Here is a 23,787-nt window from a genome sequence, read left to right on the forward strand (position 1 = left end):
GACACACATATACAACATCTGAATAGAAGTCTCCAAGATAAGAATAAGAATGATAAAAGAACAACCGCATCAACAAACATCCAATAACTGCTAATCTGAGGGGGACCCAAATGGTAAGAAGTCACTAACTTAATTAAATAATAATAACTTAATCCTTTCATGCGCACTTAAAGAACTTTCTAATTAAAATATTCTTTTATTTTCTTTTCCTCCACTTTATTAATTAGTGCAAGCACTATTTAAAGTGTAGTTTATTATTTAAATTAATAAGAAAAATAATAATTAAAGTTCACTATTTAAATGTAACTTTAATTTAATTATTATTAATTAAATAATTATAATAAAATATTATTAAATCTTTAATCTTTAATATTTTAATTCTCTTTTTATCCAACTTCTTAATTAGAATTTTTAATTAAATCGTTTAAACTGAAGCACATATTTAATTAATTTGTAATTAATTAAATATCATCATATTTTAATTTCTCTTTAACCAATTTTCCAAATTAGACTTCCAAATTAAGTCTTTTTAATTAAAACACATTAATTATATTTTAATTAATTAAATATTCTCAAATTTTAATATTTTATTTTTAATAATTCTCACTATCCCAAACATTAATTAAATAATTTACCTAATAAATCATATAGTCAAAACCATATAAAAACAACATTACCAAAACTAACCAAAATTCAAAATTAAACAATATAGGCAAAAATAAGTTCATGGGTTTAAAAAGGGTGGAAATTTAGATACTTGTCCTCCTTCTCAAGACAAGTAATTAGGCTATGGCTAGGATTGGACCTGAAAATTATCTCCTCATTCTTGTGATTGAATTATTGCGATAAGGCACACTCATCCTGGTAATTCAGGGAAGTCGATGCCTGATACTTGCAAATCTGTATAAAAGACAAGCATGTACATGTGCATATATATCTAAGCTAAACATGAATGACGGGGAGTGGTACATCATGTAGATCTCAACTAGCAGGTGACTACGACTCCCTCCCTCAACCATATCAGATACGTCAAATATAAATGTAAAACAGATACACAGACCATACGCAATCAAGTTTTGGGTACGTGTAATAGTAATATCTTAAATAACATCATATTCTAACATGAACATTTCATCATCATGAGGACATACTAAATATCTTTCTAAAATACACTATATGACAACATCATAAAACTAATTTCATTAACTAACTAAGAGCAATTAAAGCATTATCACTGGAAGTAGGAAATTGTTAGAACCGGACATAATCAATTACTCAACATATCAAAGTATTGAATATCAAATAAGGGCTAACACATCTATAGAAGAGTCATATAGAACTTTAACAAGAAGTCTATAATGATACCAAGAGATGGGTGTTACATCCATCATAAGAATGAAACAATAGCTAAAGAGCTAAGACAAACTCTTCAATAATCTCTAGAAATACAAATAAAATCCAATCAAATAAACCCTTCAATAATTCAAAATAATTCTAAACAACACAATCATTGAATAACTCAAAGAACCAATTCTAAAAACTACATTTCAAAATCCTTAACCAATCACATTATCTTTACAATAAATAAATATTCTTTCACATATATATTATAAACATACAATTAACTTCTTTCTAAATAGTTTATTTGAATGCAAACTTTTGTCATATCCTCATCCCCACCATCCACCCAACATGCTAGAGGATTTGAAATCAAGTGGGGATCCAAAGAGTGAATAAGTTTAGTTTTTCTTTTGGAGATGCAACATGCTTATTGGCTAGTTTTGCTTTTGGGCATGCAAGTAACACTTAACAAGGTATAAAGAGGGATTGAAAGGGAATCAATTGAGCAGAAGTAAGTCCCACAAGCCCATAAAATTTGACTCATCATTCCCCATGTTGACTTGCACAGGCCGAACAAGGGAAAACCCTAATAATTAGGTACTTATTAGCCAGCACAGAGAGTCTAACAATGTTTTATTTACAATTTAAGAAGATAAAACTGTCAAAATCAGTGGTCTCATGACGCATGCATTACCACGTTTTCAACACCCATTGGAAACCTCGCAACAAAAGACCACTGCAATTATGACAGATTTAAGCCTCAGTTATTCAATTTGGGGGAATTATAAAACCCTAACTCGGGAATTTACTGCGGTTGTCTTAAGCCAACGATCTTTGTAAACGGCCAGGACCGTTGGATTTCGTTGAGGACATGTTGGTTTAAGGGAGATTCTTGTTTAGGGGTTTAAGACCATCCATGGGGGATAAGGAGGGGGGAATTCATATGTAAAAGTTGAATTGGATTTGAAATAAAAAGTCTGTAAAGTATACGCGGATCCGGGGAATTGCAGGAATTAGTGGACGAAAAGTTTTGGAATAATTTCTTTCGACCCTCGTTCTCATTGCAGGAGGTGGCCTGAGAATAAGTACGCAACTACCTTTTGCAAAAAAAGCTAGATTTGGTCGGTTCTGATATAAGTCCATGGCAGACAACAACACCAATAATGGAGCTTCTTCTGTTGCCTTGGATCTGCCCATAAAAAGACCAAGGTCCCAGGAAGAAATCGACAACCATTCAGCAGTGCCATCTTCACAAGAGACGGCCATGGAGGATGGAGCAGCGGAGAGCTATCCTTCTGTTATTCCTGGCTGGTTTGCTGAAATGAGTCCAATGTGGCCTGGTTAGTGGCCTCTTGCCTAAAGTTCGTCTTTTAACGGGGAAATGTATGCACGGATTAGGTGGAAGGCTGAATTGAAATGTTAATCAGACTAAGCTTTCAACACAGATTTTGATCATTTACATAGGAATTTCTTTATGTGGATTGACATCACTTGGTTTTTTGGTTTACAGCAATCTGGAAATACATTTGTGATGTTTAGTTCGGCTGTTTTGATGCTGCCAATGAGGATTTTTATTTTGTGCTTTTCGACCCAATTGGTCTGATAGCTTTTTTCTCTGAAACCCAATAGGCAACCTAACTATCCTTGAGCAAGGCTCTCCGCTCCTTGCTTTTATTATCTGATTTCACATTTAAAGCAATCTCGAACAATGTTTGTCTCTACTGTTTTTTCTTTTCAGTTTCGGTGCCGAATAGTTAGTTTAGTTGTTTCATTATTGTGTCCAACTGTCCGTGTCTCTCTTTCTCTACAATGTGAATGTGTGTGCATACTTTGTAGATTTCCTTTATTAAAACAATATGCAAATTGGATGTTTTACTTATGTTATTGTGTTTGGCTGGCTTTATACATCCACATAGGTTTACCAAGTTAGGACTTTGCCCTATACAAGCTGATATTTGTCTTCGTAAATTCTTAATGGCTGAACCCATTTCTTGAAGGCTTGAATTGTGTTCTTTTCCTTTCATTTGGGTTGTTTTGACAGAACGTACAAGCCTTTTTCTGGATACTTTTGTAGACTTAGTTGTGCAGTTTTCGTATATAAAAGTTTGATCCCTGCGTCTATATCATGTATAGACTTCAGAATTTATTTTGTATTTCGGTAGATAGCTATCAAATTTTTGCGTTCATTCTAGTTTGGTTGTTTTGAGTTTTGACACATCGTTGAGATTTTCTGGATAGAGTTGATTGTTTTTTGGGTTGGAACCCACTGTAAGATATCTTAAATGTTAATGCACGCAACTAAATCTGATCAAATATATTGGACTAATTGTTATATTATAATCATGGAGGTTTTTTTGATATACCTGTATGGTCTATTGGCCTGATGGTATTTATAATTGTTCATTGGATAATATTGTATACTCAAATGGGATGATATTTTCACTATTTAATCTTAAATGGTCTTTAACTCTTGTTTATGCATTGTAGTTTATTTGTTTAAATGTATGCCTTTTGATATTTGTTTTGTAAATATCACTTTGTTAGTGCAAATCTAATTGGTTTCCTTTTTAGTTTTGATGGCTGTCAGAAATTCATGAATCATTATGTGTAATGTTTCTATACGGGATGGCAGTGTGGTTCTTTAAAACTGAAAGATTCAGAGGCTGCAGAGCAGTATAACAGTGGAGTAGTTAAGCAGAATCTGAATCAGCAACTCTATTGTGAAAGTTGTATGTCAATATATTTTCTTTGATGTTTGAATTTAGTTTTCTTATACCCTTTCATTTCTAATCAGCTTTGTAACTAACCTTGGACTAGCCTACTAACTACTCTTAAAAATGATTCAGCTAAATGCACACAACTGTTGTCGTCTAGATTTTACTGTGTTCTGAAACCCTAGAGGGAGTTTAGCCTAATTGATGTGACTTGTTCCTATCTTTAAATTGACTTCTATGAAATTTGAGCTTCCATAAACAATTGAGACTATCAGTAACTTCCAATTTCCCTGGAGAATGAGCCCCAATTCATTGCTCATATAGATTATAAGCAGTGTAGCATCTTTAAACAGTTCAAGTAAGCAAAATCTGAATAAGAATATATCACTCATTCAGATTCAGCCACATTGATTTCTTGACCTAGGTTTTCTCCTCAGATCCATATCCGACAAAGGACCTTGCTGATGGGAAAAAAGATATAAGATTCCCAGATAAATTGGTTTTCTGGGTATGATCAGAATGACTGAACACCACTTGCTCATAAGTCTGTTTGGCTAAGAGCCAATGGTTACTATTATAATATCCCGTCTTCTCTTAATTGACAGGTGTATCTGGCTACACGCATTCTCGGTCTATGAGCTAAGATGCATAAGGCTAAAGGAGCACAACCCATCTGTCCCTTATCTTAGGTCTGTTGAGATGGAGAAGGAGGTGGATTACATTTTCTTGCCTGTTGTGACACATACCTTAAAGTTGCTCATCAGGACTTGTACAATTCATTTGTCTTCCTTACCCTAAGGTCACCGAAGACACGTTAATGGAACCTACTGTTATCTTGCTCGTTACAGTATATCCTCGTGGGACTGTTATAAACTATTCAAGTAGGATATAAGCGATCAATTTGACACAGGTTAAATCTCTTCATTTAGACTGAGTGGAAACAGGCGTGTAAAGAATTGTGTATGGCTTCTCCAAGCTTTGCAATTCATTTTTGCAACAAGCAGATGGAAGTCCAAAAATAGAAATTTCTGCTTAGAACATCTATGGATGACCATGAAACAATTATCCAGCATAGCAAGTTCACAGGTCTTATGTGATAGTCACACTAATGCATCAAGTTTGATGCTTTTGCTAGTCACTACAAAATACTGAATCTATCCAATCATTCAAAGAGCCAGTTAAAACAAACAAAAGGATTGAGCATTATGCTGGTATCTTCCTAATCAGCTAGCATGTGTTTGTAACAGGGTTTGCTTGTCCTCAAATAGACATTCCTATTAACAGAATTTGGGTTGCCACTTTGACAAGTTTCAGCAGTTACCAAGTGTGAATGTTAAGATACAAACATTTACTCTTCCTTTCATTACGGTGCCAAAAAAGAAAATAAAAGTCATATACTTAACAAGTTGTAATATCTACAACAGTTTTATCTGGAAGTTTACATGACTTAAAATGATCTATTTGCTTTTTAAGATGGAAACTATCAACATGCCAAGCCATGTTATTAGTCACTTATGCAAATTCTTCTTAGTTGAATACACGATTTTTACCTCTAATCCAAATTTTTATGGAGCTTAATAATGTGTTTTTAATTCTTATAGGAATGCGTCAGAACACATAGCATATTTTGCTGGCATAGTTCTTAATTTGTATCAGTATTTTTAAAAAATCGTACCATGGATGAACATCATTTCTTTAAGGCTTTTTAACAATTTCTAATTTTCAGGAGAGGCGCATTCCCTTAAAGTTGACAAGGTTTTGTTCCATGAGAAATCAGATTTTCAAGATGTCATGGTGTTTGAGGTGTGTTTTTTTTGGTTCATTGATTGATGTAACCAAATAGTTTAATTTTTTCATTCATTGTCTTTATGATTATATATTGACATTTACTTGTGAAGTTTCATATCTTCTCACTTTTGGTGTGCTCTGTGCAGTCTGCAACCTATGGGAAGGTTTTGGTGCTAGATGGTGTGATTCAGCTGACAGAAAGAGATGAATGTGCTTATCAAGAGATGATAACGCATCTTCCCCTTTGCTCGATCCCAAATCCAAAAAAGGTTCTTGTTTTACTAAAGCATTTTGTTTTAAAGGATTGACTGTCACTAAAGTCCAAAACAACCTATATTACTAGTCATCCAATGAATTTTTTATCTTGATTAAGTTTCAAATTTGAGAGATTTGATGCCCCATAATCAGTGTCTAGCTCTATTTTTAAGTAGAGCATTAACTTGAGCTTTTGTGAGTACAATCTTTTGCTTAGCCGATCTGCCTCTTGAGCGTACATTTTAGATTTTCAAAAACTTTTGTGTAATGTCTTGTTCTTTTAGCTGCTGTTTATGGATGAAATTTAATAAAACTCTACACATTATCACATGTACGTATGTGTGCGTGTCTATGCATGTCTATGCTTACATACGTACCATACACACGTGTGTGTAAGTGCATGCATATACACACAATAAAACTCAACACATCCACACCCATACGCATACAGATACATAAACCCATATGCCTACACACATAACCATGCATGTGTGTGTTGATGGATGGGTGTACATATGTGTATTGATGGATGGATGTACATACATACATACATACATACATACATACATAGTGTGTGCCTATGCATGTGTATACATACACATGCATACATTATATACACACATACAACACATTGTGTGCCTATGCATGTGTATACATACACATGCATACATTATATACACACATACAACACATTGTGTGCCTATGCATTGACACGCATACATTATGATTATATACACATACAACACATTGTGTGCCTATGCATTGACACGCATACATTATGATTATACACACATACAAACATATTGTGTTTATGTATGTACATGCATAGGCACACACCATGTATGTGTGCATATACATGTATATACATACATATATGTGCACATACACAATATACGTATCAGTCTTTTGGTTTTCCATATTAATGTGTATATGCATAAACAGACACGTGTATCTATACGTACACATGCAACGTATGCTATTATATATAACCGATGTAGTGATGCATGATCTGGCATATAAAGGGTATCAATTTGATTGGGAAACAAGGGACATAGTCATTAGTTTAGCACCCTTTGCAGACTGTACTCTATCCCCAATTAAGGGGGCACATGGCATCTCCTCTGATGCATGGGTTGCAGTTTAGCTCACAAAAAAGTTACTTGAACTCATTCAAGGTGTTTTTTTGGCCCAAGGTCTTATATCTCTTATATTGTTATACTGCTTAGTGGTTTTCCGTGGTGATGTGCCTAGAAATTTGTAAATTATCATACATGGTTTAGGGTTAAGCACAAGATAGAAATATCTCTTTGTATTGTGAATGGTTAAGTTAATAAAGTAAATTCTGTTATATTTTGAGAATGGCATTGTTTTCTTTCTAATACTTTTCAAGATTCTACTAGCATTGCTTTTCATGTATTGGTTTATTAAATTATTTATATTCTATCGTTTCAAGAGGAACTATGTTAAATTGTTAACTTTTCTTAAGTTATTTCAAATCAATATCATATTTCTGCTGACTTTATAAAATGTTGTGGGATTTTTTTCTTTTTATAGCTGATTAATACATATCAATAGTTTTGCATATATTTCCAGTTTTTATAGATATTTGTTACATGTATACTTTCTGATTGAGTTTCTTTCTCCAAATCTAATCTACTTTTACTCTCTATGCCTTGTATTTTGCATTTAGTTAATGCTTTCTCTGCAAGTCTTGATTAAAGTGTCGAACTTGAATATACATGTCCGGATGTCCCTATATCATGCAGCATGATGATTTTCTATGTACCGAGTCAAAGATATTGTCTACAGATAATGCATTTCTATTTTATGATGTTAGTTTGGTGGTTATTCTTTAATTTTGTTCAGTTGAATAATATAGAAAATATGGGTCATAGTTTTAATCTAACTGTGTTTTGTCATGTTTATCCTGCTTTAGGTATTGGTCATTGGAGGAGGTGATGGTGGGGTTCTTCGTGAGGTCTCTCGACATAATTCAGTAGAGCAAATTGATATATGTGAAATTGATGGGATGGTTGTAAATGTAAGTACTCGTGACACAATCTTCATGTAGTGGTTGTTTCCCTGAAGTAACTCCCATATTGAGACTGTTAGAAGATTGCTACATTTTAAGTTTTTATTGTTCACATGAACTTAAAATGGAAACACAGTGTTCCTGGAAAACAACTGAAGTGTCTTGCTTTTCTACCTGTCTGCTGTATCTTATAAATTAGTAGGAGTTCTTAGAATTATTCATAAACATCTACCTGCAGGGGTTCCATAAATGTTGTACAATTATTTGTAATTGTTCTTAATTTTGCATGTGGTACTTGAACATGATGACTGCACCCGTACTCTAACATCAGTTGATGATCAGTCCTAAATTAGAAAGGCTGGCTGAAACCACATCTTAGTTATTTGTTCCCTTGCATGGAATTGTTCTCTGTGGCAAATTCTTCACAGCAACATGCATTTGCTACATTGAAGGCCAACCTTTAAAGAGATCCGTACTTGTTAATTGTAATAAGAAAAAGTTAAGTATAATGAGTGCACCCACTATTACCATTCATATTGTTTGAAGAAGATGGAACTTAATGACTTCAAATTAGTTGACGAGAAGTCAGTTGTCTGCATGGGTATAAGCATCTAGAGCAAGCATATAAATAGCACAGATTCATCTGAATGCTGAAATGGTATGTTCCATGAGCGCACACTCACCATCGTCAGTATAATGAGTGCAACCACTATTACCATTCATATTGTTTCAAGAAGAGAGCACTTTCATGTCTTCAAATTAGTTGAAGAGAAGTTAGTTGTCTGCATGGGTATAAGCATCTAGGACAATCATATAAATAGCACAGATTCATCTGAATGCTGAAATGGTATGTTCCATGAGCGCACGCTCACTATTGTCACTCAAAATTTTTTAATGGTGGCACTTGCAAGTCTTCATATAAGTGACTCGAATCCAGTTGTCTCTTTGGGCATCAGCAGCTGGGACAAGCATATAATTACCAAATATTCATCTGAATGATGAAATTGTATGTGCCATGAATATACTTGCCATTATCATTCAAATTGTCTCAAGGTGGCACTTTCAAGATTTCAGATTCGGTGACTACTTGTCAGTTCGCTCCTTGGGCATCAGCAGCTAGGACAAGCATATGCTTAGTACAAATTCATTTTAATGCTGATATTTTATGTGCCAAGGGCCCAATAGTCACACCCAGCAGACAAGGGCTCAATTCCCATTTTCTACTCTCATGTCATGGTGCATTAGGCCTGTGATTCTTTTGGTTACCTCCCAAGTTTTCAACACATATCAGATCCATGTTGACATGGATTGCTGTTGTGATAGACTAGTATCTTTTTATGCATCATGATTCATGTTGAACCCTTTCTTTATTACCTTATGTATTTAGTATCCTCCAATGAGTTATAGAAGAATTACATTAGTGATCAAAAACAAGTATATTTACTTTTAAATGTCTTGAAGATTTTGTTAAAAAGAAAAAAGAGGAAATATGGAAGATAACAGAAACAAAGAAGCCATAAGGCATATTTGATATTCTTTTATATATTATAAACTATTAGTTTTGTTGCTATTTGAGAAACAATTTTTTTGCAAAATTTGTATAGAATTTTTTTAAATATGCAATTTTGGTTCAGGCTTCGATTTTCATCCATCATTATGGTGAAATGGTCTGTTGTCTTCAAATGTTTTTGGAACTGTTCTAGGAGTAACATTCTCTGATCTGTTTATGCAGGTATCTAAAGAGTTCTTTCCTAACATTGCAGTCGGCTTTCAAGACCCTCGTGTCAAGCTCTGCATTGGTGATGGTACGATATTTCTTTTGTTTAAGCATCCAGATACTCCAATATTTTCTACAAGTTTCCTTGATGAGCATTTCACATGTTTGTGTAGATTGTGAGAATATTTGTGTATATCATAATTGCAATTTTGATGTTTATTCTTAGAGACTACCATAAGCAATTTTGATGTAGCTGTGGGTGGTAACTTCACATGTGATGAAGATTTCATATTGTCTATAATACTCCTTTTGCAGGTGTTGCCTTTTTAAGAGAATGCTCAGAAGGGACTTATGATGCAGTTATTGTAGATTCTTCTGATCCAATAGGTATGACGTTTTGTATGTAAATTAAACTTTGTGTTCTGAGTTATCGGAGGGTTAACAAAAGTGTAGCATTATAACTTGTCAGTGATTGTGAGTCACCACATTTGCCATGCAGTTTCTGAGTTTAAAAAAAGTGGGTTCTGAATGTATTTAGTATCATTATTTTAAACTCATTTTTGTCCTTAGAGGGCAGAAAACATTGAGCATACACAGACTAAGTTATTTTTATACTTAGAGGGCAGAAAACATAGAGCATACACAGACTAATTTATTTTAAGGTTATGGTTACATCTATTTTAACTTCAATTGTTATTGTTAAATACCTAACCTTAGTCAAGGTTTCTTCAATATAGAATATTCAGTCATGGTTTGGATGAAAACATAGAGGTTCACTCGATTTGCTGCATTCTGTCCAAAAAGTTGAAATACAGTAAATATAAATATAAATCCTTTAAAAATGTGTTCATTTGCCTTGAAATTCGTCTCTACCAACTTTCTAAAGAAAACACTTTGAAAATTGCCAAGTTACGAATCGTCAAAATAAAAGTCCGATTCTGGGTATGGGACATATCCAAATCCAGAACTGATTGGATTTGCCTACAAATCAGGCAGGGTTCAGGTTTTTTCCAGGTGATGATTTCAACTTGAGTCTACGTCAGTTTTTAATAAAATTTGTGCTCTAAAAATCCTAGTGGCCTTAGCCTCATTTACAGATTAGAAGCCGCTTAATAAACTCTAAACACTTTGAAAGCTAAAGCAATATTGTCTTCTAAACACTTGTTTAGTATTTGCAAATCTTTAATACAATAATAAATTTAAATACCACTTTAAAAAAAAATATACCTATACAATAATATTTTGTAATAACTTGTAAGTTTTAATTTACTATGCTATGATTAAATAAGTTAAAAATTACACCATGACATTAAAACTCAAAAAAAATTGTATTTAGTTAAACATTTATATATCCTCTAAAATGTTAACCACTCTAACTTCATGTATGAGACCCTCTTGAGTTTTAATTATTTTCGAGTCAATAACTGTAAACTTAAAATTTATGTTTTAGGTTTTAAAATTATCACAAAATTTTGTTTTGATATTTCAGTTTATGTATGTGTTGAATTTTTATAAATATTTATCAATATTCAATCACTAAATTTTTAATAATTTAGTGAGTGTTTAATAATTAATATCATAATAAATAATGTAAAAAAAAAAAAAAAACATTTTTTAGTTCAGCTAGTTCAAATTTGTATTTTATGTTGAAAAGGAAAATTATATTCTTTGAATTTAATCAAAAATGTTTTCTTAAATTTTATCTCGATCCAAACTTTTTGCTTGTTGAATTTGAAGTGAATACAATCCTTGTAACACGGGTTAGGGGAGTTAATGAGGTTTTGTTTTGAACAGATTGATTTTGATTGCCGAATTTCAATTAGATGCATGAAATTTCCTGTCCATAATGATGTTTCTCAGTAGCTTCTGGCTTTTAATTAACTGTGCAAGCAATTTCAACCATCAAAATTTCAGATCATGCACCATGTTCCATCATCAGGATGAGCGAGCATGAAAAGAGTAGAAAAAATGTAGCAGATCAAGGAGATGAGATTTTAATCAATTTTTGACTCCGAAATGAGTGGGAAAACATACAGCCTACTATTCTAGAATTGGTTATATGTTTTTCACATCTTGGAATTAATATAGTTTACATGAAATTAGTACATGTTTAATTATTCTGTACAAATTCATCTGAAAATAACAAGAAATTTTCTGTACTTAAATGAATATCATATTGTTTTAAGAGTCCCAAGTTCTGTGAGTCTGTGCCAGTTTATCTTGGTAATTGTATTTATACTTCTGCCATGCCTTGGAATGGAATGCAGCCAGGGCATAAAATGAGGTGTCTGTGTTATATTGACTGCATATGTAAATCGAATGGGATGTGATTTTTATTGTGGAATCAGGTCCTGCAGAGGAACTGTTCAAAAAGCCATTTTTTGAATCAGTTGCAAGAGCTTTGCGTCCAGGAGGTGTGGTATGTACCCAAGCAGAAAGTATGTGGCTGCATATGCCTATCATTGAAGATATTGTTAATGTTTGCCGTCAAACATTCAAGGGCTCAGTTAATTATGCATGGACAACTGTTCCTACATATCCAAGGTATTACTATTACTCTTGATCCATTTCGGTTTGGTTTATGATACAGAAAAGATCATTCTGAGTCTTCAGAATGTGACAGTTCCTGAAAATAATAGCATTTACATATTTAATTTTTATGGACATGTAAGACATGTATATTGGAACATGTTTCTTGGTCAAGAAATTTAATATTTTGGTGAGGATCTTGAATATTTGGTGTAGTGTATGTTAAGGTTTAATTTGATTTGAACTGTTTCTTATGTCTTTAGGGTTAATGTTAATAAATGCAAATGTTTCTTACAGTGGAATGATTGGATTTATGCTTTGTTCAACTGAGGGGCCACCAGTAGACTTTCAGCATCCTATTAATGCCATTGACAAACAGGAATGTAATCTAAAATCCCTTGGTCCATTAAGGTTCTATAACTCAGAGGTTTGTTTGTACTCTGATGAATTTGATACTTTCTTTTTGAATGCACCTATTGCAAGTGGTCTCATTTAGGATGTTTGTTAATTTAATCTCTGTTTCTTATAATCAACCTTATTAGATAGCAGCTAACAGGATTAGATTGTCTCATTCTTTCTCACATTATGTCTTAACATCTTCTGGTCTGGGTTCACAGATGCACACTGCTTCTTTTTGTTTGCCAGCTTTTGCCAGGAGGGCAATAGGGTCCAAAGTGCAACCATCATCTTCTTAGATTCTGAGCAGTTTTGAGTCTACTAGGAGCAAATGATTTACATTATTGTTTAGGTGGTCTTGTTTTATGTGCAAAATATCAGAGTATTTTGTATTTAAACTTGATTAACATCTGGGGATATTAACTTATATTCAAGTATCTATTGAATGTCGTCTACCTTCTTGAGTGATTTTGATGTAACTCAATGAAGGAATACGTCCTTTCAATTTGAGATGCAACCTGTGAAGAATATATGCAGCAGGTTAAGCAGAATGTGTCAAAATCTGGTCTGAAGGCTGAGAAATGTCCGTCATTATTTTAATGAAATGAAATTCATTATTTCAGTGTAATGCTCTTGCTTCAAATTTGTAGTTAATTGAACGATTAAAGAGAAATTTTTTGGAAGATTCATGGGGAATATGTTTGAATCATGAAATGGGATATATGAAATTGCGCAAAGATAAGTATTGAATTGATTTGAAAGACTTGGTCGGGTTGATTCTACTTTTTGAGTTTGGGAGCCTTATGATCATCCACATGAGGAAGCTGGAATTTTGGTACAATCACATTTCAATGTGTTCTATGTTGAAAACAAACATAAAAATGTTAACTGAGGTCTGCAGTTCTGAAGGTTCTATGTTGATTTGACATGCTCATTAAATATTTATTTCATATTTTTTTGTATATGAATAGCAATGAAGTGGATCATTGTCTTATTGTAATGGATTCAATTTGAAATTAATTAATGTGCCAAAATCAAGTGTTTCAACTATGTTTTGAATAATTGGCATTTAGGTGAAATTGGAGTTAACCAGTGAGAAGGTGATGGAGATATCTTTTCAGCTTTTCAAACTGTTTTTCTTCCAATTGGTTGCAACGTATTACCCTTGAAAAATTATTCATGATCCTGGGCCCTCTCCACTCTGATACCAGGAAACTTTAAAATATGTTATACATCGTATTGACAATAACTGAATATATAGAGTTTACCGATGCTATAAAAAGGAATTCACAAAGTTGTCTAAATAAAGATGTCTAAAATAGAATAGATTTAGATAACTAAAAAAAAGCATAAATGACCATTAATCAAGGTTCTATAATAACTTGCTAAATATAGCAAGAACCTAGGATACAATATTTTAATAGCCCACATCTCTGGAGGCATATTTCATCGAACCAGAAAGAAACTGAAATGATGAGATTATAGTTGGAGATGTCAGTGTTGTCATTATGAGAATAAGAATGTGAGTGCAAACACATGTTAGTAAACTATTACTTTTGATTTTTTGCCAGTGGCTTTGTTTTAGAAGTATTACTGGAGATAATATTTACTGTATTGATGTTGAAATAATTTGTTCAGAGATCTACTGCTGGCACATAAGGCAAAGGAAAAAATAGTGTGCCCTGTGATTGACGGTACAGGGACACCATACAGAGAATTTGTTGAATGATGCCGGGTCTCAGTCTTACTATGAGTTAAACAATGCCCAAATAGATCCCTCTTTTGAGAGTAGGTCAGTGATGAAAAGAAAATTACATTTTTGACAGGTTGCATGTCCTCGTGCAGATTCTTAGAGCAGTGATGAAAAGAAATAACTTCTTTGATAGGTTGCATGTCCTTGTTCAGATTCTGTCACAAGAGCCATGCATTGAACCCTCAAGACTGGCATCTTAGCTGAAGAATTTATGGTTGCGAGTGCAGTGAGAAAAGTTTGTGGGCCTGTTTTCCACTTCTGACCCAAATTAACCAAGTATGAATAAAACCTGTTTATCTTACAGTAGTTTTTTGAAGATAAGAATTCAGTGAAACGTGTATGAAGAATGCAACATTGCTTGTGGTGTGTAACAATTGTGAATGGAAAGTATCACTATTATTTAAAATTTCTCATCTATATCTACATTTGTTTCATCGAGTGGTCACAATGGTATACTTCCAGTCAGAGATGGCCAATTTTGTGAATGGTATGCATAAATATTTGTTCAAAGAATTGAACTGTATTTAACTACCCAAACACTGTTTCTTTACTGTAATTACAAAAAGTTTGCAATTGCAATGATGGTGACACATTATATTTGTGATAGCAAGAATTGAGGACAGCATCATTCGCTCAAGTTGATGTTGATGCCATCAAAGTTCTGGATTGTGGCATTACTGTTGATGTCAACTGTTTTGGTGCTGAGAACCCCTCAGGATTGTGTGGACATGGTTTGCTGTCATCATGTCACATAAATTCTTCTAGTTAGAATTCACCAAAATCTTTTCTTCAATTTTAATAATTTTCTAGCTATTGTTTATTCCGATTTGGAAGTAGATTCTTCCCAGTGGTTGACCTGTGCTTTGCACAAAGTGGATTAATGCTACTTGCCTCTATACATTGAATATGTTTGCCATTTTTAATTACCTTGAACCGACTTGCTTTCCTAACAGGTATGAATTACAGACTACTCAAATTTGATGTTGATAAGCTAGGCTATATGATGCAGGCACATTTATTTGTTATTATGGTTTTGTCTTGATTGGTAAATAGGGGGTTGTAAAACCTCTGAATAAAGTTTGTTTAACAGTAATATAGGAGGTTGAACTATTTTCTAAATAATGAGATTCTAGTTGAATCCATTAGAAGCTTTATTTAGTCTAATTTCATGTATAAAAGGAGGCAATATTTTAGCCTGAAGGGCTGGAGAGATACCAGTGTGCTGTTTCTAATTTTCTGATGAATAGTTATATATTTGGTCTTTTTTAACTGTTCTCACCATTTTGGTATCAGAGTCGAATAGAGATCCAAAGAGACCACATTTTAGTGAAGCTCTCACTATATTATTTCATCTGCAATCTACCAGGTCATGCATGAGTACGGGTGGTGGAGTCTGATTGTCATTACCATTCCTATCACCGGCTCAAACTGTGTCAAGAACCATTGTTGTTGAATAGCGTCGGTCAGAGACTACAGATTGTACATGCATGTGCATGTATGTTTTACATACACTCACATACATATATAATCTCAGTCTGATTATATATATCTAAATCTGATCAAGCACTTCATATCAAACTAAGATGAAACCTGTACATATATATTTACATTCGATGCCAAAAATATGATGGTCTTGATCGATCCAATATGTCTCTTTATGAATAACATATCAGTCACAAATTAGTTAGTACTAACTACTAACTAACTAATCTGATCCTGTAGAAGATCAGATTAATTAGTTAATACTAACTAATCAAATTAGACACTTGTGACTATTGATAGTGAAGGATTGTGACCTATCTTGCTGATGATTGTTGTATTGATATTGAAATTAATAAATGCTCAATACCTTCAACAACAGATCAACATTATCATATTGCTCATAATCATTCTATATTGCATTCTCAGTCTCCAGAGATTAATATATATTGCAGATCGAGATTCAGAGATTAATATATATCGTAGATAGAGATTCAGAGATTAACATATTGCAGATTGAGAACCAGAGATTAACATACAGGAAGAATCACATATACTGAAGTTATTAAAGATTGAACATATTACTCTGCATTTATAAGGTACATCTGCTCTTATACCTGCAAGTAAAAGTGCAAACTTGTTAGTAACCTGTGATTAAAATTAAATGAAATATACAGTTGATAGAAGCTTAATTCATTTACAACCATGTTCTGCAAAAGGGAACTATTTAGGTTGTATGGAACCCACAACCTCATATTGGTGTCATCCATACGAAGTAATCTGCATTCAGAGTGAAGGTAGTCTGAATGCAGATTAGTATTCGTATCCTCCATCTGATTTTTGCATATGTTGAAGTTGTTGTCTATGCCTACTTCCGATTTGGAAACATGCAGATTGACGAAGGGAGAGATTTTTGAGGGGCTCGTGGCTCTTATATTTTAGCAGCCACATCATACCCTCAGGCAAATAAAAAAGAACATAGCTGCACCCCCAAATGTGACTTCATGGGCGACTTACTTCTGGTCTGTGGCTGGGCTTGCATCTGCATAAGCGCTTGCATCAGTGTTGGTACAGGTTGCCATCTATGTTCTGCATCTGCATTGTTTCGTGTATATGCGTGGGTACAGGTTGGGCCTGTGTTTGATTCCTTGATGGGAGAATACACTGCTTTGAGATTTTGTGAAACTGTGTAGCCATCATTTGGTCTTAGAGCAGCTATAGGTGAAACTCTCTGGAATATAATTATTAGTTGGTGACTTCATTTTCAGAGCTCTCACTAATAGGCTAACTGTTTTTACATTTTAATTTAATTTAAAGAGAGTTGATAATTGCTTGATAGAGCTATTGGAGAGAGAGAACTCTAATGTCCTGTGAGGTTTACACTAATGTTCTTTAAGGTTTACAAAAAAACATTTTCTACTTTGGCAGGAAGGTAGAAGTATGATTTTAAAAGTTGAACAATAATCGAGGGTTGCAGCCAACAGAGAAATTGGAAAAACTACAGTAGTGCAGTGCATGTTTCATTGAGAGAACAGGTAATTGGTCTTTTGTTTTCAACTAATTGAGATGGAATTTGTTCAATACAAGCAGCAGCAGTGGAAAATAGTGTGGCACTGATTACAGTTAGGGAAGCTATAATAGAGAAGAATTGAAGTTCACAAGAGGTGGGCGTAGTGACTCTAGAAGCCCAGAGGAGCAAAGGAAGCTCAAAGGTTCTAGACAAGAGAACCAGTGTTACCAAAAGGCCACGTTCAGAGGAGAGAAGCTTGGTGAGGTACTGATAGCAAGTGAAACAGACTTGCTATTGTATAGGCTTGACACCGTTCATAAGTGGGAAAGGAAAGAGGAAGAGTGAAGATGACTGCTCTTAGTCATGATGGGTTCAAGTGAAAGCCACAGCAAAATGGAGGAGAATGCCAAAGCAAATGGCATAGAGATGAAGAGAATGAGTCGAGGAATTTGACTGAGAAATGGCTGAACTGAAAGAACTCGGTTTAATGATGATGCTAATATGAGAAAGCAAAGAAGACAAGATAATGGATGCAGAACGAAAAAGTGGGTTAAATGGCCTATTAGGAAAGTGTCCTCAAGAATGTTGAGGAAGAAGTTGAGAGGTGTGTTTAGTGCTTGGTTGCAAGAACTCAAAGCAGTTGGGTTTGATGATTTAGTTCACTATTATGAACTAGAGCAAGGATTATTCCTTGGAGACGATAATGCTGATGAAAGACTTAATGAAGATCTCATGGATTATTAAGGGAGTTCAGATTAACATGATGATCTGACAGCAAAGGTACTGAACGAGACCAAAGATTCTTATGATTTTTAATCTAATAACATGTGTATGCTTGCAGGTCACATGAATGATGAAAATGAACAACTATCTACAACTTTTATAAAGACAGAAAAGGTAGAATTGAAATTCATAATAAGTGAGAAAGATGAAGGATTGTTTTTACAAACCATCTAAGAGGGATATTGCCAGAATCCTATGACGAAGGAAGCTGAGGGTATAATGGGAACCCATACAATGTTTTTTAATAGAATTACTAAAGGACAATTATAGGAACCTATTGGTGTAGAGAACAAGATAAAGTTGGCTCATGAAGATAGACAAAAAATAACAAAGAGCAACATATAGATGCATTGCTCAAGAAGTATGATGAAGAGATAAGTTTGCTAGAAAATACCAAGAGAATCTGAGTCAAGAAAGGAGATCATAGCCAGAGATGAAGCATGTTCACAAGTGCCAAGCAATGAAAGAATGTTTAGAGCATCTAAACAGAGGTAAATTTCAATTTTCAAATTGATTTTGAGGTTGCAACAAGTGTTGAACACCAAAAAAATGATAAAAGAATTAGAATATAAACTGTTGCAAACTAAGCCTCAAGTACAACATTTAAAGCAAATGTTTAAAGATTTTGAGGAAGAAACAAGATATGTAGAGGGTCAACTAGACAAAGTGATTGACGAGATGAGAATAATAATTCAAGTGCACAAGAAGAGGCACACTGAAGTAAGTGGAGCAGTCAGCAACATAGTGCAAGCAACTAATCAGTTTGCATTAAGTTTTCTACCTTGAAGTTTGATGCAGGCGCATTTAATTGTTAATATGGTTGTGTCTTAATTGGTAAATAGGCGGGCCGTAAAACCTCTGAATAAAGATTGGTTTAATATCAATATAGGTGTGTTTTAATATCAATATACGAGGTTGAACTATGTTCTAAATAATGAGATCCTAATTGGATCCATTAGAAGCTTACTTCAGTTTAATTTCATGTATAAAAGAAGAATATTTCAGCTTTCTTATAGGAAAATACAATTAACTTTGCATGACATCATGGATGATGTGGGTCAACACAAGGTTAAAGTAGAGAAGACAAATGAATTTGTATAAAGAGCATCCGTTAGACTGAAAAATTAATGCTCTTGTTCTCAACTATTTTGATGTTGTGATCATGGCCATTTAGTATTATTCTTAATTAGTTTATTGTGGACTTCTGATTTTGGCATTTTTTTGTTCCATTTATATTAAGACAACAGTTAGACTGAGAAATTAATGCTGTTGTCTCACCTATTTTGATGCTGTAATCATGGATATTTAGTATTATTCCTAATTAGTTCATTGCAAACTTTTGATTTAGGCATATATTTTTGTTTCATTCATATTAATGTTTCATTGCTTTAGCTATACATTTCATGATGAAAAATCAACACATTAAATTGTGTACCTTTTTTAAAACCAATTGAATGCGGGAAATAATATTGATTATTACGCTATTGGGAATCACTCTTTAGATTAAGTTTTCAATTTGTAGAAATATAACTTGTAATGTGTGAATCATTTTTGCAATGTGCAAATTCACCATCTTGGTTGAGAATTGTTTGGTGGTGTAAATATATCTTGAGTGTTGTATATGGAGTCTATGGAGGTGCAAATGTTTTAAGTGTAAACCTCAATTCTCTATTTCGTTATTGTGAAATACAATGTTAGTTTCGTTTCATTTGATTTTGACATGAAAATTTATGGGAGATAGCAAGTGTGTAGAAGTATTTTTTGTATATAGTGGGAATGTCTCCTCATATAAATGACCATCCTACTCCGATATGAGGTTATTAGATAAGATTTCTCCTTGGAGTCTTTTGTTTAACACTTCATTACTATTGATATTTTGTGCCCCCCTTTTAACCCATCAGTAATACTTGATATGAGAGATATATGCGGGCCATCCTACATGATGTTATTCCTTTGGATCTTTCTTTAGCCCTCTTTGATGTGTATAAAACCCAAATTTCAAAATTCCAAAATTGATTGGGTTCCACTTACCCTCGTGCTATCATTCGTTTTTCTGGAGGAGCAATTACTCATTAGATTATTGAGCATACCAAACTATGTATGGAAGTCCAAGAAGTCATATTCACTCAATGCACTTTATCCTTGTGCTATCATTCCTTTTCTAGAGGAGCAATCACTCATTAGAGTATCGAGCATACCAAACTATGTATGGAAGCCCAAAAAGTCATATTCACTCAATGCACTTCGTGTAATAATAAGAATGATCATCTATTAGTCATTACAAACACATTAGGAAATAAACATAAAACTAAACTGGGGATAACATTAAGAAACCCCCTCCCAAGAAAATGTGTAAAGCCTTGTCGATTTCATTGTTTTTGGTAGAACGAAATTAATTATCTTGACATTTTTTTTCAAAGTAGGAGGAAAATTATTTGAATTAGGGAATTTTTTCATACCATAGGAAAATGTGATAAATTGAGGTGATTAATGAATTAATTGGGGGATATACATAATGTATAAGTCGATTTTTTTCTTGTTGATGGAAAATATATATTATGTATGAGGTTATTTTGTTCCTTTTGATGGAAAATATATAATGTATGCCTATAAATGGAAAAAAAATAAATACTAGAAAACAATACTTGTTACTTAACATGTGGGTGAACGTTGAATGACAACTGATGAGAGATCACACCATATGATGTTGTTGATCAGTGCGATGTGAACCAAATATACCTCTACCATTCGATGCTTATATGAAAATGGTTGAAGTTTTATCTTGGGCTGAATATCTCAAACAAAACCTCAATCTTCTACAAGTCTCTAGAATGGTGACATGTCTCTCTTCACCCAATTCTACTTGTAGTGGACATTAAATAAATGTCTTGTCACAATGAGTGACATTCTCTCTTCCATTCACTCGGTACACACCACTTCCAATTTAGTACTGACAATATTACAATCTAGCATTTATGGGAAATATTTTGATAGATTTGATCAATTCAATCAATTGGACCCGGAAGGACATAAGAATGTAATAAAGGTTTAGGGAAGAAATTGTTAGGCAACTAAAGTTATTTATAGACAATCAAGCTTCTTTCTTCCTCATTTCTTAATTTGCTTTGGTAATCATTAGTCTGGTAGATAAATTCTAGTAGTTGGCTTTAGTTCAATCCGTTAGTTTGCAATCAATTAGTCACGTTTTGGTCATTTGAATGTAGGTAATTTGATTTTCCTGTTTGAGTAATTTAGAAATTGGATGGACACTCCAATTCAACTTACATGCACATCTAAGGAGGCCTAGAAGGCCTTTTGGGCACTTTCTAAGATGAAATCCTCGAGTCAATTTGTAAGGATGGTGGTACATTCATAATTGAGGTTGTGAAAATGGTGTTAGTCAGAGATTTTTATCGAAATGGCTATGTCAACACAGGGATTACATTTTGAATTTTGGCCTCTCTCTCGACCTCAGAGGAAAAAAGGTGGACATTTTGATGCTGCTAAAGAAGAATTTCAAAGTAGAGTACTTGGATAATGACATTGATGTCATTGTATTTGCAAGAATAGTGGCGAGGATCCCTTGGGAAAGTGAAATCCCCAAGCTTCTTCCGCTAGGCCAAAATGTGCTCATGCAACCTTTTCTATTGGGTTTGAATATTGGGCAATTGAAGCCCCATATGAAATGGGCACTGATTGCGAGGGTTTTTCTTAACAAAGATTTATCTTTTAATTAAAACTAGTGTAATTGAAATTATGTATAATATGATGAATAATATCAAGATTTTAATTAAGTTTAGTGTAATAATAAAATAAATTAACTTTTACAATTTACATATATAAATATAAAAAAGATGCCTTCATCCATTGGATCAAAAAAGATAAATGGTTCAAGGTGAATTTCATGCCAAAGTTGGGAACAATAACCTTATTTTTGTACTCCTCAAAAAACATGACAGGTGACATGTATTCATATTTAATTTAGTCTTTTAAGTTTAATACAATTTATTTGTAATTGTGTGGTCCATTGTCAATTTACCAAGTCCCGACACTCATCAGATCACCATAGATCAACGATGTACAATGCATTTTAGACCGTAGGGGAAATTAAAATTATTTTTTGCAAAACACTTTCGAAATCTTGCTATGTGTCTAGTGTCCACTCAGTTCAATGCCCTTTGATAATGAGGTGTAACTAATGACATGGAGAAAGTCAATGGGATACAAATATAAAAGCAATTGTTAATAAAAATACTTAGGAGGTAATTTTGTCGATAATAAAGAGTGAATTACTAGTCTGTTGGACCTAAGATTTGAAGCACAAAACTCAAACATGCACATTAACCTGAGAGAGTTGGCAGAGAAATATGAGAACTTAAAACAAATCAAAAAGTATCATAGATCTAAGGAATAACATTTGGTTATAGACTGGATTGTGATCATAAACCTTCTTATAATTATGATTAAAATTACAATTAGGATGAAAAAATAATGAGGTAAAAAAGGGGTCACTTGGGAGGGAGAACGAGGAAGAAGGGATAAGAAGGGGTCCTATAAAAGGGTCAAGGGGGCTAGAAAGGAACTCATTTGTATTCATTTGTGCTACGAAACTCTTTTAACTTAGAGTTTTGAGTGAGGCATGGGAGATGGTAGGACGAGGGCATTTGAGACATTGAGTGAATGTAATGATGCAAATTCAACAACGACGAGGGGAGGACAAGATGGTAGAACCAAAATCTCATTTTTATTTTACTTTTCGGTTTTAGGTTTCAAGAATGCATTCTTGTAGACTTGAGTTTGGCAGGAGTAGGATCGAAATCAGTGAGATCACTATCCCACAAAAAATTGCTCGAGATGGGAGGGGTTGAAGGTCTGTGTAGGGATATTTTGTGTACAAAAGTTGAGGGAAAAATGTTAAATTAGTCATAGGAATGCATTCCCACCTTGAATTGTTTATAGGACCACTTTCTCGCCTCAAAGGTTACGTGAGATCATTTTCTCACCTTGAATTTTAGGGGAGATCACAATCTTGCAAGGGTCAACGAGTAGGATTATAGGTCAATGACATGAATGAATTCCCATGATAAGGGTGAGGTAGGGTCAGGTCTAGTTTTCCCATAATGGTGAGAACAAAGGGACTGTGATGGTCTATGAGAATCCCATACCTGGTCGACAAGATTACACAAGAGGGAACTAAACTAAGGGTTAAACTAGACTTAACGAGATTGAGACTAGGGCGAGGGTTGGGTGATTGTTAGTAAATTACTCTAAGGCTAACACAATTTGGTTTTTGTGGATACAATGACCTATTAACAAGCTTACTTCTTGGGAGAGATGTACCGCAATTTTACATGTGGTAGATTAGTTCACAACCATAGATTGGCAAGGGTGTTGGCGATTGGCTTGGGATACTTAGCAAGGATGCCCCATAGGAATACCTACATGGTGATGGTGATTGCACTTTGTGAGTGATAACACTTATTCTATCTC

At 33.8% G+C, this 23,787-nt stretch overlaps 1 protein-coding gene across 1 annotated transcript; it reads left to right on the top strand.

Annotated features, from left to right (window-relative positions):
- The first annotated feature begins 2,295 nt into the window (after nt 1-2,295).
- On the top strand, nt 2,296-13,455 carry LOC149541929 (spermidine synthase 1-like). Its single transcript, XM_089796990.1, has 9 exons — nt 2,296-2,681; nt 5,782-5,858; nt 5,990-6,112; nt 8,035-8,139; nt 9,863-9,935; nt 10,163-10,234; nt 12,196-12,391; nt 12,674-12,803; nt 12,994-13,455. The coding sequence occupies exons 1-9, from the start codon at nt 2,483-2,485 to the stop codon at nt 13,069-13,071; spliced, it is 1,053 nt and encodes a 350-aa protein (XP_089653116.1). The 5' UTR covers nt 2,296-2,482; the 3' UTR covers nt 13,072-13,455.
- The last annotated feature ends 10,332 nt before the right edge of the window (nt 13,456-23,787 follow it).

This window comes from Cupressus sempervirens, chromosome 8 (genome assembly GCF_028749045.1).
Source record: "Cupressus sempervirens isolate cs-2001-9-10 chromosome 8, ASM2874904v1, whole genome shotgun sequence".
In the NCBI taxonomy this organism is placed as follows: Eukaryota; Viridiplantae; Streptophyta; class Pinopsida; order Cupressales; family Cupressaceae; genus Cupressus; species Cupressus sempervirens.